Source organism: Sciurus carolinensis, chromosome 1 (assembly GCF_902686445.1).
Source record: "Sciurus carolinensis chromosome 1, mSciCar1.2, whole genome shotgun sequence".
In the NCBI taxonomy this organism is placed as follows: Eukaryota; Metazoa; Chordata; class Mammalia; order Rodentia; family Sciuridae; genus Sciurus; species Sciurus carolinensis.
The window spans coordinates 203,280,618-203,294,956 of NC_062213.1; the positions used below are offsets into that span (position 1 = coordinate 203,280,618).

The 14,339-nt window shown below is 38.6% G+C and overlaps 1 protein-coding gene across 1 annotated transcript in view; it reads left to right on the forward strand.

Annotated features, from left to right (window-relative positions):
• Rere (arginine-glutamic acid dipeptide repeats) overlaps window positions 1–14,339 on the forward strand; it is a 315,130-nt gene that overhangs the window by 45,000 nt on the left and 255,791 nt on the right. The window contains 1 exon segment of the mRNA XM_047522366.1: window positions 2,424–2,893. Coding sequence (XP_047378322.1) covers window positions 2,569–2,893 — 325 coding nt within the window. The 5' untranslated portion in view covers window positions 2,424–2,568.

Below are 14,339 nucleotides of genomic sequence, written 5' to 3' on the forward strand. Positions count from 1 at the left end.
TATTACATATTGTAAATTTATACATTAATAACATAATATAATTGGATGTGGTGGTGCATGCCTGCAACCCCAGTGACTCAGGAGGCTGAGGCAGGACAAATGCAAGTTCAAGGTCATCCTGAGCAATTTTGCGAGACGCTGTCTGAAAATAAAAAAAGAACTGGAGGTATACCTCAGTGTAAAGCACCCCTCTGTTCAGTCTCTAGTATACCCCTCCCCCTAAATAAGAAAATGAACATATTAAATATATGAATATATATGTCTTATTATGTAAATATAGCCAACTTTCAGATAACCAAGAACAATAATGACCTTATATTTATGTATTTGTGCATGTGAGCACACACACACCCATATGCTGGATTTCATTTTGTGGATGTCTTCTCCATTAATTGTGGAAATTTAGATGAATGTGAAAACCACGTTCTTCCAAATTTGAATTTTTTAACATGCTCACTTTTGGCAAAAATAACTCTATTTTCCTTGTGAATAGAAATCAATGAAGATTTTTTATAATGAATAGTGTTTAATGTACAATTGGATTTATTATTTTTTCTTCTCTGAGTGCTGAAATAACATTTTAAAATACAATTTTCTGAAACAGTTGGCTTGTTAATCCTAGAGAGAATAATCTTTCTTAAACCTATGAGAAGTGTTTTCGTTCTGAACTGCAACCAAGAGGTGCTTTCGTACTATAGTTCTATTCCTTTTTGGGCTCCCAGTAGACTTTGTTAGGTTTATGATGTCAAAGAATAATATGGACGACTCCATCTTGTAGTTTTCTTTCTTTGACTTGTTCATTCTCTAACTTAAGCCTGATGGAAAAATATGTTTGTGTATTTTAAATTGCTAACACCAGTGGCCTGCCTGTTTAGCAGATGCTTCATCTGGTCACTGGAATATGCCTAGGAAACTGAAGACCTGTTTGAGGATGGGTCTCTGATGTAGAAAGAAGTGTTCTGGTTTGTACTACGTGCTTCTGGCCTTTTAACCTGCTTATAATTGATCAGTGTGACTGCCCTTTCCTTGGTACCATCCAAAGGTACTGTTTAACATTGTTTTATTCTCAATTTCTAAGGATTTTTGACTTGCTTATCGGTAGGTCTTTTCTGGTGTCAGGTTTGATCCATGAATTTTGGAAAGAGTCTGTGATAATTTTTATGGTTTGGCATGACCAAAGAGAATTTCTCTGCATCTGAGGCATATAATTGCAATGGATTTCCATTGTTGTTTAAGTGAACAGGATCAGTCTTTTGTTTGTTTGTATGTGTTGTTTCCTGTCTGGCCCTAGTGGCATGAGAAACAGGTGGTTCTCAGATTGATCACTTGCCTCCTTTCCCTTGGATTTGAGCATTAAGGGCAAGGATCATGAGTGCTTCACTCATTGTATTTTTAGTTCTGAACACCTGGCATTTAGACACTATTAATAAAGATTGTTGAAAAAATGACATGGGCTATCAGGGAAGATAATGAAAAATTGTACAAGATAAATTATTGGTTATGAGGAGTTTCTAACTGACATGTAAACAAAAATTTTTTTTTTACCTACAATAACATTTTGTAAGAATTATATTGAGTTGGGGCTTGGGAATTCACTGTTCTCATTGCAGACCCTTAAAAACTTCAGACTTTTCTTGTTGGGTTTAGTTCTGGAGAAATTTTTTTGGGGAAGTAATTAATGGCGGAAATTTGGAAGAATGTGAAAACCAGCTAATAGTCCCTAAAGCTGGAAGGTTGTTTTTAAATGCAGTTAGTTTTGTTAAAGCAGAGACTTTAGGGAAACCAATTTTCTGGAACATAACTAGGATGGTATACTGAGGTAATGTGTAAGATGTAATTAAAGGTAGTTGAAAGACCCTTGTTTTGAAGCTGTCCCTTGCATTTGAGCCAAATATTGTGTTTATTCTTGTAAGGAACTCTGGAAATTTGGAGTAGTAGGCTGAGTCTTCAGAAGATAGTGCACTATGTGACATCCTGGATTTTCCCCACAGCTGTCCAAATTATTATTTTTTCAGGTGGAAATAATTTTATTGCATGTTCTTTCCCTCATTAAATTTATATTGTGGGTTATGAAGTTCCTTTGGAAATTATTCCTTTTATATATTGCCCACTGGGGTATACTTTACCTTTTCCTTAAAAAGGAGAAAACAGTTGGTGTACAGAAATATAGTTTACTCGTAGGTATCCAGACAGTTTTCACTCTTGGTGGGAGAAATCCCCTGACCACTTGCTAGTTGAACCCAAAATCTATATGTTGAAACTGCATGTCACTTGTTCTAGTTCTTAATGATGGCCTGTGGGGAGAGTTAGAGCTAAAGGATGACTTAGAGATCTGTTTAACAAAACATTATTTTAAGAAGGAAACATTAAATAAAGCCAATTTCTCTCTCTCCTCCCCACCCCCGCCCCCCGCCCGTCCGTAGCATTTTTGAAACCGTCGGGGTTGTTGGAGTGGTTGGATTTTCCCTGGAATTGAGTTAGAAATTCAGAAGACTGAAGCCCAGGCTTACTGTCTACCTTTCACGGAGGCCTAGCCGTGAGAGGACAGAAGAAGGCACGTGGCGAATCATGACAGCAGACAAAGACAAAGACAAAGACAAAGACAAGGACCGGGACCGAGATCGGGACCGAGAAAGAGAGAAAAGAGACAAAGCCAGAGAGAGTGAGAATTCAAGGCCACGCAGGAGCTGTACCTTGGAAGGAGGAGCCAAAAATTATGCTGAGAGTGATCACAGTGAAGATGAGGACAATGACAACAACAGTGCCACCACAGAGGAGTCCACAAAGAAGAACAAGAAGAAACCACCGAAAAAGAAATCTCGTTACGAAAGGACAGATACAGGCGAGATAACGTCCTACATCACCGAGGACGACGTGGTCTACAGGCCAGGAGGTAAGGAGCCCTTGAGTTGCCAGGGTGCTGTGGGAGAGGCTGGCTGCAGCGTGGAGGAGAGTAGACCCTGTGGACGGGTTGAGGAGGCTGCATCCCAGCCAGCAGACACTAGTCTGGGCTAGGAAAACTAAGTTAGTGAACACGAGAGCCACTTTCTTGCTTGTGTCTTTATTGCCTTGACCCCCTGTCTTGGTTTGTACATGTACAAATTCTTTCCTTGTTTTTCTCATGCTGTTTGTTTCTCATTTAATTCTCTGCTTAGTACTTTTTGTCTTTTGGATTCATCCTTGCTTTTCATCTTCAGCCACAAATTAGTCTGTGATGACCCTGAGGAATGGAAAACATACACCATAAACTTGAGTAGACCTTAAGATGCTTGAAGTCAGAAAGTTTTATGTGGGACCAGTATTGGTCAGAATCAGAAAGTTATTTTATTAAAAAAAAATTTTTTTTTTTAGTTATAGATGGACACAATACCTTTTCTTTTATTTATTTAAGTGGTGCTGAGGATTGGACCCAGTGCCTCACACATGCGAGGCAAACACTGTACCACTGAGCCACAACCCCAGCCCTAGAAAGTTATTTTTAATGGACTTCTGACCAATGTTTATTGTTCTCCTTGCCATCCTTTTCCAAACTATTGAGCTTCAGGCTCACTAATCAGTGAAAATAAATGTAAGTAACTAACCTGTGTAGTTTCCCAGAAAATAAACTTGGGCCCTTCAGTGTTTTGCTGCTCATGGCTTTGCTCAAGGAGGCAGGCCCAGCTTTTAAACGAGATGCTTGGAAGCAGGTGATTCAGAATCTGTTGCACACCAGCGAAGACATTTTTCATATAGGAGCCATAAAACGAGCGAAGGTCATTTTGTTTGAATTACACTGCTGAGTAGTGACAGCAGTTGCATAGATTTAATTAATAGTTACTCAGTCTCGATTGAAAGGGATTGAAGGACTTAACTGTGTTATGTCGTCAACCTGGCACAGTCATTTTAATGAGTACTATAGCTGTTCTGAACTTCGCAAAAAGTTCCAGACTTTATTTTGATACTATTGGAATTAGTTTTGATTTTCTAAAGATTCAGTACTAGAATTTACACAGACACACATGTATTCACAACTCCCATTTCTCGGTTGAAGATAATGGAGAAGATATGTATGTGATATGTAGAATTATCAAAGTTGGAGGGTTAGGGGACATAGCTTAGTGGTAGAGCACTTGCCTAGCATACATGAGACGCTGGGTTGGATCCCCAGCACTGCAAACAAATACAGGGGAACAAACAAACAACAGAAACAAAGGCAAAGGTTAGAGAAGTTGGAGCTCAGCTGTGCAGATTGAGTCTCATGTAGTTTTCAGTACGTAGGTTACAGTACTGTTGGTATTTATCTTTTCTGATATTGGACAGTAAGACTATTTCCAACATTGCTCACTGAGGGCCTGTATATTTCTAAATCCTGAGAAAGGAACAGAATGTGTTTAAACTCATTTAGATGATTATTACATCAAGATAAAAATAAGGGAAGTCTTGTCTTCCTCTCTCCCCCCAACCCCCTCCCTGTCTCTCACTGGGGATTTAACCCAGGGAAGCTATTGCCACTGAGCTCCATTTCTCCCCTTTTTATTTTGAGACAGGGTTTGCTAAGTTGCTTTGGACCTCGGTAAGTTACTGAAGCTGGCCTTGGACTTGCAATCCTCCTGCCTCAGCCTCCTGAGTTGCTGGATCACAGGAGTGTGCCATCACACTCAGCCCCTTTTCTCTTGGTATATAATAGTTGAATGTGGGATCCTTGTCCAAATACCAGTTGATGCATTAGTCTCAATGCCAGACCTTCTCATCTTGTATGAGATAGGACACTACTTTTGTGTAGTGGAGACCATTTACCAACATGTTAGTAGTCAGATATGTGCAGAAAATGCTGCCCAAACTGTCCCCTAATGAGTTGCATAATTAGTGACTCCAAGAAGCCATGCAGTTAAGGAAACCTCTTAAATGTGAAATTATCTGCTGTTTTCCCCATTTATTGGATCATGGCACCCTGTTTCTGTGGAATGTTTTTAGAAGTTTGGGAAAGTACATTCTTTTTGCACTTGTTCCACAATGACAGGGATTCTTCCTTTCTTAATCTTTCCAAGAATATGTGGAAGTACATTGCTAAGGGCTCATTTGCCAAATGGTTCTTTTTAAAAAAAACAAACAAACAAACTTTTATTGGTTCTTTTTAATTATATCAAATGGTTTTTAATAAAGTGCTTTGGGAAGTAATGTGTACAGTCAGTCATCTCTTGATATACATGAGGGACTGGTTCCAATCCCCCTTTGGGTACCAAAGTCTGTAGATGATCAGGCCCTATATAAAATGGTGTATGTGCACATAACCTATGTACATGCCCTTGAATACTTTGTCTTCTCTAGGTTACTTACATGATATAATATAAATGCTGTGTAAATAGTTGCCCTACTTTTGTTGTTTAGGGAATAATGGAAAGGAAAATAGTCTCTCCTATTCAGTACAGGCAAAATTTTTTCCCTCAGATATTTTCCACCCAGTTGGTTGAAACCATGATGCGGAACCAGCAGATAATAGAACTGACCATATTTATGAAGGAGACATTGTTTTAGTAAATCTGAAAACCTTTGGGAAATATAAAAAAGTATACTCTTTCTGGAAGCTAAATATGTTATGAAGGCTCAGAATGACTTGAAGTTTCCTGTGGTTCCTGAAGCACAACTGGTTCATGTGTGGTGTCCCTTGTGTTTGGTTGGGAACAGCGCTGTGGCCTGTGGTTTGCATCCTGCCACATACAGTGAATATTTCACTCTTTGATAAAGAGATTGTCTTTGACTTATTCAGTAGTTTCTTTTGAGGGGATGATTTGTAGCTAAATAACTTAGCTGCCTTCTCCAAATAACTTCTAGAGGAGGGTAAATATTGCCTATTCTTTAGGCTTGCTTAAAGTGAAGAGTCAAAAGTAGAGTAGTTGATTTTCTCTTTCCTTTGTTTTTCTTCTGCTGTTTTTCTCTTTTGGTGTAAACTATTAAAATAATACCTTTAGTTAATGATGAAAAACTGTACTCAGTTCCTTGCAGAGATTCTGTGTGCTTAGTTGTCTCTTCAACAGTTAGGTCTCCTAGAGAATGCCATGAGGGACATCTTCAAGGGATTCCTAGGTTTCTAATGGTAGGTCTTTAATGCTTGTTTGTTTCCTTAAGATATAAACCACAGATTAGGGAGGAGGAGGAAGAATAAGCTGAAACTGAGTGCCTGGTGATGCATACCTATAATCCTGGTGACTCAGGAGACCCAGGTAGGGAAGTTTGCAAATTTGAGACCAGCCCTAACAATTTAGGGAGACCTAGTCTCAAAATAAGAGGATTAGGGTTATAGCTTAGAGTAAAGCACCCCTGGGTTTATCTCTAGTACCCACCTGCACTCACAAGGTGATCAAAAAAAAAAAAGAAACAAAAAAACCCCAGCAGTGATACTTTGAGGATAAAAATAGGCTATTATGGAACTATGATTTGGGACAGGTCTACGTTCAGAATATTTGATCTGAGAAACATGAGATTTTTTTGAGAAATTGAGTATTATGTAGAAGTTGTCACTAGGGTTTAAGTTCACACATTGTCATAACCAGCACTCTCCTCATCTCTGAAGTTTACCTTTATTTTGTCCTTAGGAGCTCAGCATAATGGACTTTGTTGCCTACATTACCTCAGGGCCCTTGCATATACTGTTGCCTCTGGTTACGGGACCTCTACCTACTTTTAAAAATTCTCATCCTTTCTTCAGCTCTTTTACTTGAGTGGCATTGTATTTCTTCTCCTAGGTTAGTAGAATTTCCTTAATAGATACTGCTGTGGCAGTCTGTAGCTTTCCTTCTAGCACTTATAGCAGTAATAGCAGTAATCATTTTTAATTTATTTCTGTTATTTTAGAGTTAATTTTGTCTCCTTCCTCCAAAATGACAGCAGCTCTGTTTTTGCTTATCATAGAATTTCAATTATCTGTTACAAAAGTTTATACATAATGTATATTGCATAATACCTGTGTAATAAATAATCTCTAAAAACATTTTTAAAAAACTTAACTATTCCTGGGGCTGGGGTTGTGGCTCAGTGGTAGAGCGCTTGCCAAGCATTGTATGAGGTACTGGGTTCAATTCTCAGTACCACATAAAAATAAATGAATAAAATAAAGGTCTATCAACATCTACAAAAATATTTTTTAAAAAAATTTTATTATTACTCACGTTAGCCGTGAAATCCTATCTTGAATCGTTTGTTATCCAGTGAATGATTTAACAGACTTGTTAAAAAATACCACTACCAACAAAAAAAGCCCAAAGCCTGTATGGCTATACTGTAGACCACCCCTGTGATCTTACTTCTTTGTTGTCTTTCATCCATAACTCTACTGTTGAGAAGACTGTCATGGTAATGGATTGATTTATTACAGGGCTGTGTGCAACCAGATTTCCCTTCTGGCTTCTGAGCATGGGATATTGACTTCTAGTTTGCTGTAGGTGGCATATTAATTTCTTTCTATTTTCAATTAAATACTAGGAACTTTAATTCTTTTATTTATTTATTTATTTTGTTGTTGTTGTTTGTTTGTTTTTTTTTTGTGGTGCTGGGGATTAAACCCAGGGCCTTGTGCATTCGAGGCAAGCACTCTACCAACTGAGCTATATCCCCAGCCTCAATTCTTTTATTTTTGATCCAGGTAGAAGTGGTCAGAAGATTAAATTTATTGTAGGACATTTAAAAATTTTGGCATATGTCTGCTATCAGTTATTTGGATAAGAAAACAAGTTCTTGCAGAACCAGCTAAGTAAATTGTAATATAAGTGACTAAGGAGAAAATAAAAAGACCAAAAAAAAAAAAAAGGTTCTTTGAAAAGTTTGTTAAGCTGGTTCTCTCTTGCCTGTATTCTGTCATTTTAGCTCATAATTTGTGACTACTGTTTGCCTTAGATATGGTCCTTGGATAATAGAAATCTACAGCACATACAAGAAAGGGAAGGGGGAAAAATAAAAATTGAAGGTGGTTTTTTTGGAGAGTGGGTGGTACTGGGATTGAACCCAGGGGCACTCTACCACTGAACTATCCCACCACCCCCAGCCCTTTTAATACTTTTATTTTGAGACAGGATCTCACTAAGTTGTTCAGGCTGGCCTGGAATTTGTAATCCTTCTACTTCACCCTTCTGAGTAGCTGAGATTACAGATATGCACAAGGCACCTAGCCCCAAATTTAAGTTTTTCAAGTCTTTATCATCTGTATTCTTTATGCTTTTTCATGAACAAAGTGTGAAATTAATTTTTCATGAAGATAAATTTTATATATGAGAAACAAAGAACTGAAGTTTGTGGTTATGGAACTCTTATGTGATATAGAACATCTGCCTCTTATTTGCAAATTTTTTTTTTTTTAGGAATTGGAACTTAACTGGAAAATGACCTGGAAATTAGAATTGATTATACATTGAATACCAAAGGGTTAATTTCTTTTGATTCATGTTGAATTTAAGCTGGAAAAATCTAATCTAGGCAAAATGAGACCTGGGAGTCTAGTTTGAATTAAAAATGGAATATACATATTTTAAATTATTAAAAGTAGGCTTATCAAACTGATGAGTGGTTGCAAAAGAGTATAATAGGGTAAGATTCCTTTTAAATAGCATTAAGAACAGGCCCAGCTAATCTTGTTTGAGGTCAGGAGAGGCTGGGCAGTGGGCCTGGATGTCTGAGCGCAGTGTCAGCAGGTAGGCTGTGGTGATGCCGTTTCATGTTCAGTGTGTCAGCATCTATCATGCTTTGCACTTTTCTCTGTGTGTGTTGTACTTCAATGAAAAGTTTGCTTGGAAAAGAAAAGTAAGGTTAAACATGAAACTTTTCTGAATGGATAATTTCCCTTTGAGTTTTTAAAGTTACTATTTTAAGAGGGAAAAAGGAGTCCTGGCCTTTACCAAATAGCATATCCTCACATTTAGCTACTGGGTTTTTTTTTTTTTTTTTTTTTTTTTTTTCCACTTAGGGGCTAGTCTGTGATTTACAGACTGCATTTAGTTTATTTTTATTTTTAGTTGTAGATGGACACAGTACCTTTATTTTATTTATTTATTTTTATGTGATACTGAGGATCGAATCCAGTGCCTCACGTGTGATACAAGCGCTTTACCACTGAGCCATAGCCCCAGTTCATGCATTTAGTTTTAGTCTTCATTTTCTGAGTTATTGAAAACTGTCTTAAGGAAATCGCTCAAACACTTCTTCCTCCTGATAAAGTTAAACAAAACCCTGGCATTTTGGTGTTCCAGGATATATTATTATTTTTAAAATTTGATCTGTAACATTTAATCTAATATTTAGAAGGTTTTTGATAAATATGACATGCATATCTTCTTGAGTCATTCTTATTTTGAGGTACAGTAAAGTTTTGTGATGACTGAAACCCGAATTTTGGCACAAAGAAACTTTTGGGCTTAGCTTAGCTTGAATAAAGGTGTATGATTCCTGTTCAGAGTCTGTTGTTACGTAAGAGACTCCACGTGAAGCCTTCTCATGGATTGCCAGCAAGTGAAAGCCCAGGGTTTCTGTCCTGCATGCTACGCCTTCTGTGAGCTGCCACTCATTTCCATAGTCATCTGTAGGTCTTTTATTTGGGAGGAAGCACAGTGAGGCAGTGCTAGTTTGTCAGGGCTGCCATAACAAAACAGTGGTGTAGGCAACAGGAATATGTTGGCTCACTGTCCTGGAGCCTGGAGGACATATTCCCTCTGAAGGGGCTGGGGCAGAAGCTGTTCAGGACCCTGCTTGCAGTTGGTGGTGGCATAATTCCAGTCTTCACTTACCATTCTCCTTGTAAACATATCTCTTTGTCTTTTCAAATTTCTCCCTTGTATAAGGACACTAGCAATATTGGATTAGGGTCCACTCTGCTTCATTTAACTCGTTAACATCTGTAGCATAATCATGACCCAACGTGCAACTACCCTATTTTCCCATATTCTGAGATGCTTTCTGAGGTACTGGGAATCGGGACATTGATACGTGAATTCAGCCTATAACAGGCAGGCAGACCTTTGTTGCTCGATGGACTGCGACTTGATTTACCCTGGGCTGAGTGACTACGTTAACTCTTAGTTGTGCTCCCTTAGAAAATGTGTTTAAGTACATTATACTGCTAGTTTTTCATTTCTGCTGAAATTTTATCTTCTTTCTGAGCTCAAGGGAATGGTTCCTTTTTAGTGTATGTTAGGAATCACATCCTGCATGTGTAAAAGAAAATGATTATTTTATCTCTGAGGGTTAGAAGAAACAAGAGAAACTGCTATTCTGAAGTTATGTTAATTAAAAAAAAGGGGAAGTGATAGAAAATTTAAGGCTAACCTTGTCTTTTTTAAATTTCCTAAGTCAGGATCAGTAAGTCTAGTGACCTGTACTTTAGTTGCTTGCTTCTAAAGTAATTGGCCCCAATCAGTTGTCCACAGATGGGCATCCCCTGGGACTGGGTTAGAAATGCAGAAGCTCAGGCTGCATCCCAATCCGCTGAATCCAGAATCTGTTTTTTATTTGATAAATATATTTAAATACACTTTAAGGTTTGGGAATTACTGATCTTGGCCAGTACTTCCCAATCTTTTTGAAGTTTATGCACAAAAAGAAAATGAGTTCATAGTCTTGGGAGCTGAGAGGAGAGTATCCCAGCATGCTTGTCACTCACATAGCTAGAATTCAGGAAGATCAAAAACAAAGCAAAATAATAACCAAAGACATTTATTTATTTATTTATTTTTCGGGTACTGAATCCAGGAGCACTTGAACCCTGAGCTACAACCCCAGCCTTTTTAAAAAAAATATTTTTAATTGCAGATGGCCTTTATTTTATTCACTTACTTTTATGTGGTGCTGAGGATTGAATCCAGTGCCTCACAAGTGCAAGGCAAGCGCTCTACCACTGAGCTACAACCCCAGCCTTTATTATTTATTTTGAGACAGGGTCTCACTAAGTTGTTGAGGCTGGTCTTGAACTTTAAATCCTCCTCAGCCTCCCGAGTCACTGGGATTACAGGCATTGTGTCACTGTACTTAGCCAAAAACTTTTTAAAGGAAAAAGGAAGACATTATTTCCTGGCCTGAGATTTTGATGTGAAATGTATAATGCATTACAGTTCAACAGGAGGAGCAGAGGAATTAAATCCTGACTTAGTTGATTGGAAATGATTTGGTTCTTCTACTAACGTGCCGGGTGTTGTGGCACATACCTATAATCCCAGTGACTTGGGGAAACTGAGGCAGGAGGATTGCAAGTTCAAGGCCATCCTCAGTAACAGCAAGATCTATCTCAAAGTGAATTGTATAAAGGGCTAGGGATGTAGCTCAGTGGTAGACTGTCCCCGGGTTCAGTTCCCAGTATTGTAAATAATTAAATTAATTAATTAAAATGCTGTGCTGTTTGCAAAGAGAACTGTGAGCTTATTGGGCATATATAGAAAGACATGAGGGAGTATCAACTATGGATGATACCTCACCACCAATTTTAAAGTACCAGATATTTTCTAGTGCTGGTCTTGCTTTGCACATATTGTTTCTAGTCCTTAAAATATCTCTGTAAGACCTAGGCATTGTTTCCCTAATATATAGATAGATGAAATAAAGGCTGAGAGGCCAGGGTCACATGGCTAGTTTGTAAAATGGCACAAACCTGTGAGAACTGGTTAAAACCAAGAGTGAATGGACATTTGCATAAATGGGAAAGAGAATATAAAAACAAAGGCACCCATGTTAAAAGAAATAAGGGGATAGTACCTGGCATGGTGACTCCTCCTGTAATCCCATCAAATTTGGAGACCAAGGCAGGAGGATCGCAAGTTCAAGGCCAACCTCAGCATTTAGTGAGGACCTCAGCAACTTAGTGAGATCCTGTCTCAAAATAAAAAATGCTGGGGATGTGGTTAGTGGGAACTACTGACCAGGTTACCTGGATGCTCCCATGGAATAGGTGCCCTTCAGCTTTTCCCTGCTCTTGCTATTAGTCAATTGAAGTCACCGTCCCTAAGAGTAATTTCATTTGGTTCAGCTTGTATTCCATGTCTCTGTCACCCCAATTTATTGTTTCCTCTAAACCTGTACATGATGGGGCTCAGGTAGTTCCCCACAACAAAATTGGGAAGCAGTTCAGTTTGGCAGATGGATGTGGGATAGCCAGAAAAGGACACACGATCATTGCATTCACTTCCAGAACACTGCGTAGAGCCCACAGTGAGAACTTGTTATCACATACAGATATTTAGAAGCAGTTTGTTTTGCCATGTGTGTGTGATAGGTCAATTGAGGACTGATGTGAAGACATGTGCAGTTTGTGCTGGTTCATAAGTAGCTTTCCTAAGGAAGAGGAGTGTGAATAGAGGAGTTAGAATTATGATCTATAACATGGCATAATATGGGATTGGGTTTTGTCAGGAAAGGAAGAAAGTGGAAATTTAAAAGTTCAGTCTGACAGTGGCACAGGCAAGAACTTTTTCATTTCTATTTAAAATTAAATAAAAAACGAGCACTTACCCCTTAGTAGAGAGGTGCACCCCAGCCTTACAAACTGCTGTGTTTACCTCCACAAACCCCTGTCTTTTATCTGCATTGTGTTGGTGCCTTCAAGCCAGCATCTGTTGGTTTTATCATCCCTAAGGCAGCCTTCAACCATTCTTGGATACCTGCCTGGATGGTCTTATTTCTGAAGGTGTATTTAATGATTTTTAAAAAAAAACCCAAAATAAAAATGGCTCTCTGATTTCAGAGTTGCATAGGTTTTCGGTAACCTGTCCTCTACCCAGGACTTTATATATAAACCTATTTATTTGCAGTGCTGTGGATTGAACCCAAGAGCACTTCACCACTTCACTACATCCCTACCCGCCTTTTTTTTGAGTTGCTGGGATTACAAGTATGCACCACTGTGCTTGGTGGAACTTTGTGTTCTTTGACCAGCATCTCTCCAACTATTACTCACTCACAACCACCTCTGCCCCTGGTCACTATTACTCTGTTCTTCTACTTTCATTAGATCAGTTTTTTAGATTCCACATATGAGAAAGGTCATCATGCTGTATTTGTCTTTTTGTGCCCAGTTTAGTTCACTGAGAAATGTTCTCCAGGTTCATCTATGTTTTTGTGATGACAGGATTTCCTTCTTTTTAATGGATGAATAGTATTCCATTGACTATATGTACGACATTCATCTGTTGATGAACACTTAGGTTGATTCCTTATCTTGGCTTTCATGAATAATGGTGTAATAAATATGGGACTGCAAATGTCTCTTCAGCATAACTGATTTTATTGCCTTTGGATATGTACCCAGTAGTGGGGTTACTAGGTCATGTGATAGTTCTGTATTTATCTTTATAAATCTAATATTTGTTTTTAAAATTAATTTTCACTTTTTAAATATGTGTTCTAAACTTTCCCCTGGTTTATTGTTTCCTATTAATAATTTATTTATTTTTTCATTTTTAAAAGTCTATTAATATAAACCTTCCCCAAAACTTAACTCTTATTATAAGTTGATTAGACCTATAAATGAGTGAACCTAAAAAATTCTCTTAAGATATTTAAATCAAGAGATTTAGGGAGTGATAGGCCTGGAAATACATGTGGAACTTCTGCATTAAAATCCTCTTATTTCCTTCCTTCTTGTCTCCTTTCTATCTGTTTCTTATTTCTTTTACCTGGAATTGATCCTCCTGCTTAGCCTCTCAAGTTGCTGGGCCTACAGACTTACCACTGTGTCAAGCCTGATTTATTTATTCCTTTCTTTCTTTCTCCTCCCGTCCCCTCTCCTCCTTTCCTTTCCTCCCTTTCCCTCCCTCCCTCCCTCCCTCCCTCCCCCTCCCTCCCTCCCTCCCTCCCTCCCTTCCTTCCTTCCTTCCTTCCTTCCTTCCTTCCTTCCTCCTTCCTTCGCTCGCTCCCTCCCTCCCTCCCTCCCTCCCTCCCTCCCTCCCTTATCTAGCCAGAAGCCCTTAACCTCTGAGCCACATCCCCAGCCTTTACAGGGTCTTGCTAAGTTGCCCTGGCTGACTTTGAACTCACGATCCTCCTGCCTCAGCCTCCTGAGTTGCTGGGATTACAGGTGTGCTCCACTGTGCCCAGCCTGATTTCTTTTTAACCTTGGAAATGCTGCTATGATACTATTTTTTTTTTTTAAACTATGATACTTTTGATTCTATTGAATCTTGTTACACTTAAAAAAAAAAAAATCCCACCCACTTTGGGGTTGAGCTCAGGGCCTTGCTAGGCTAGTACTGTACTACTGAGCTACACTTCCAGCCCCCTTATTTTTCCTTTAAGACACAGGTATTGCTGTGTTGTCCAGGCTGATGTTGAATGGTGAGCCTCCTCTCTTAGCCTCCCAGCAGCTAGGACTAACCTGACTACTTTTCTAAATC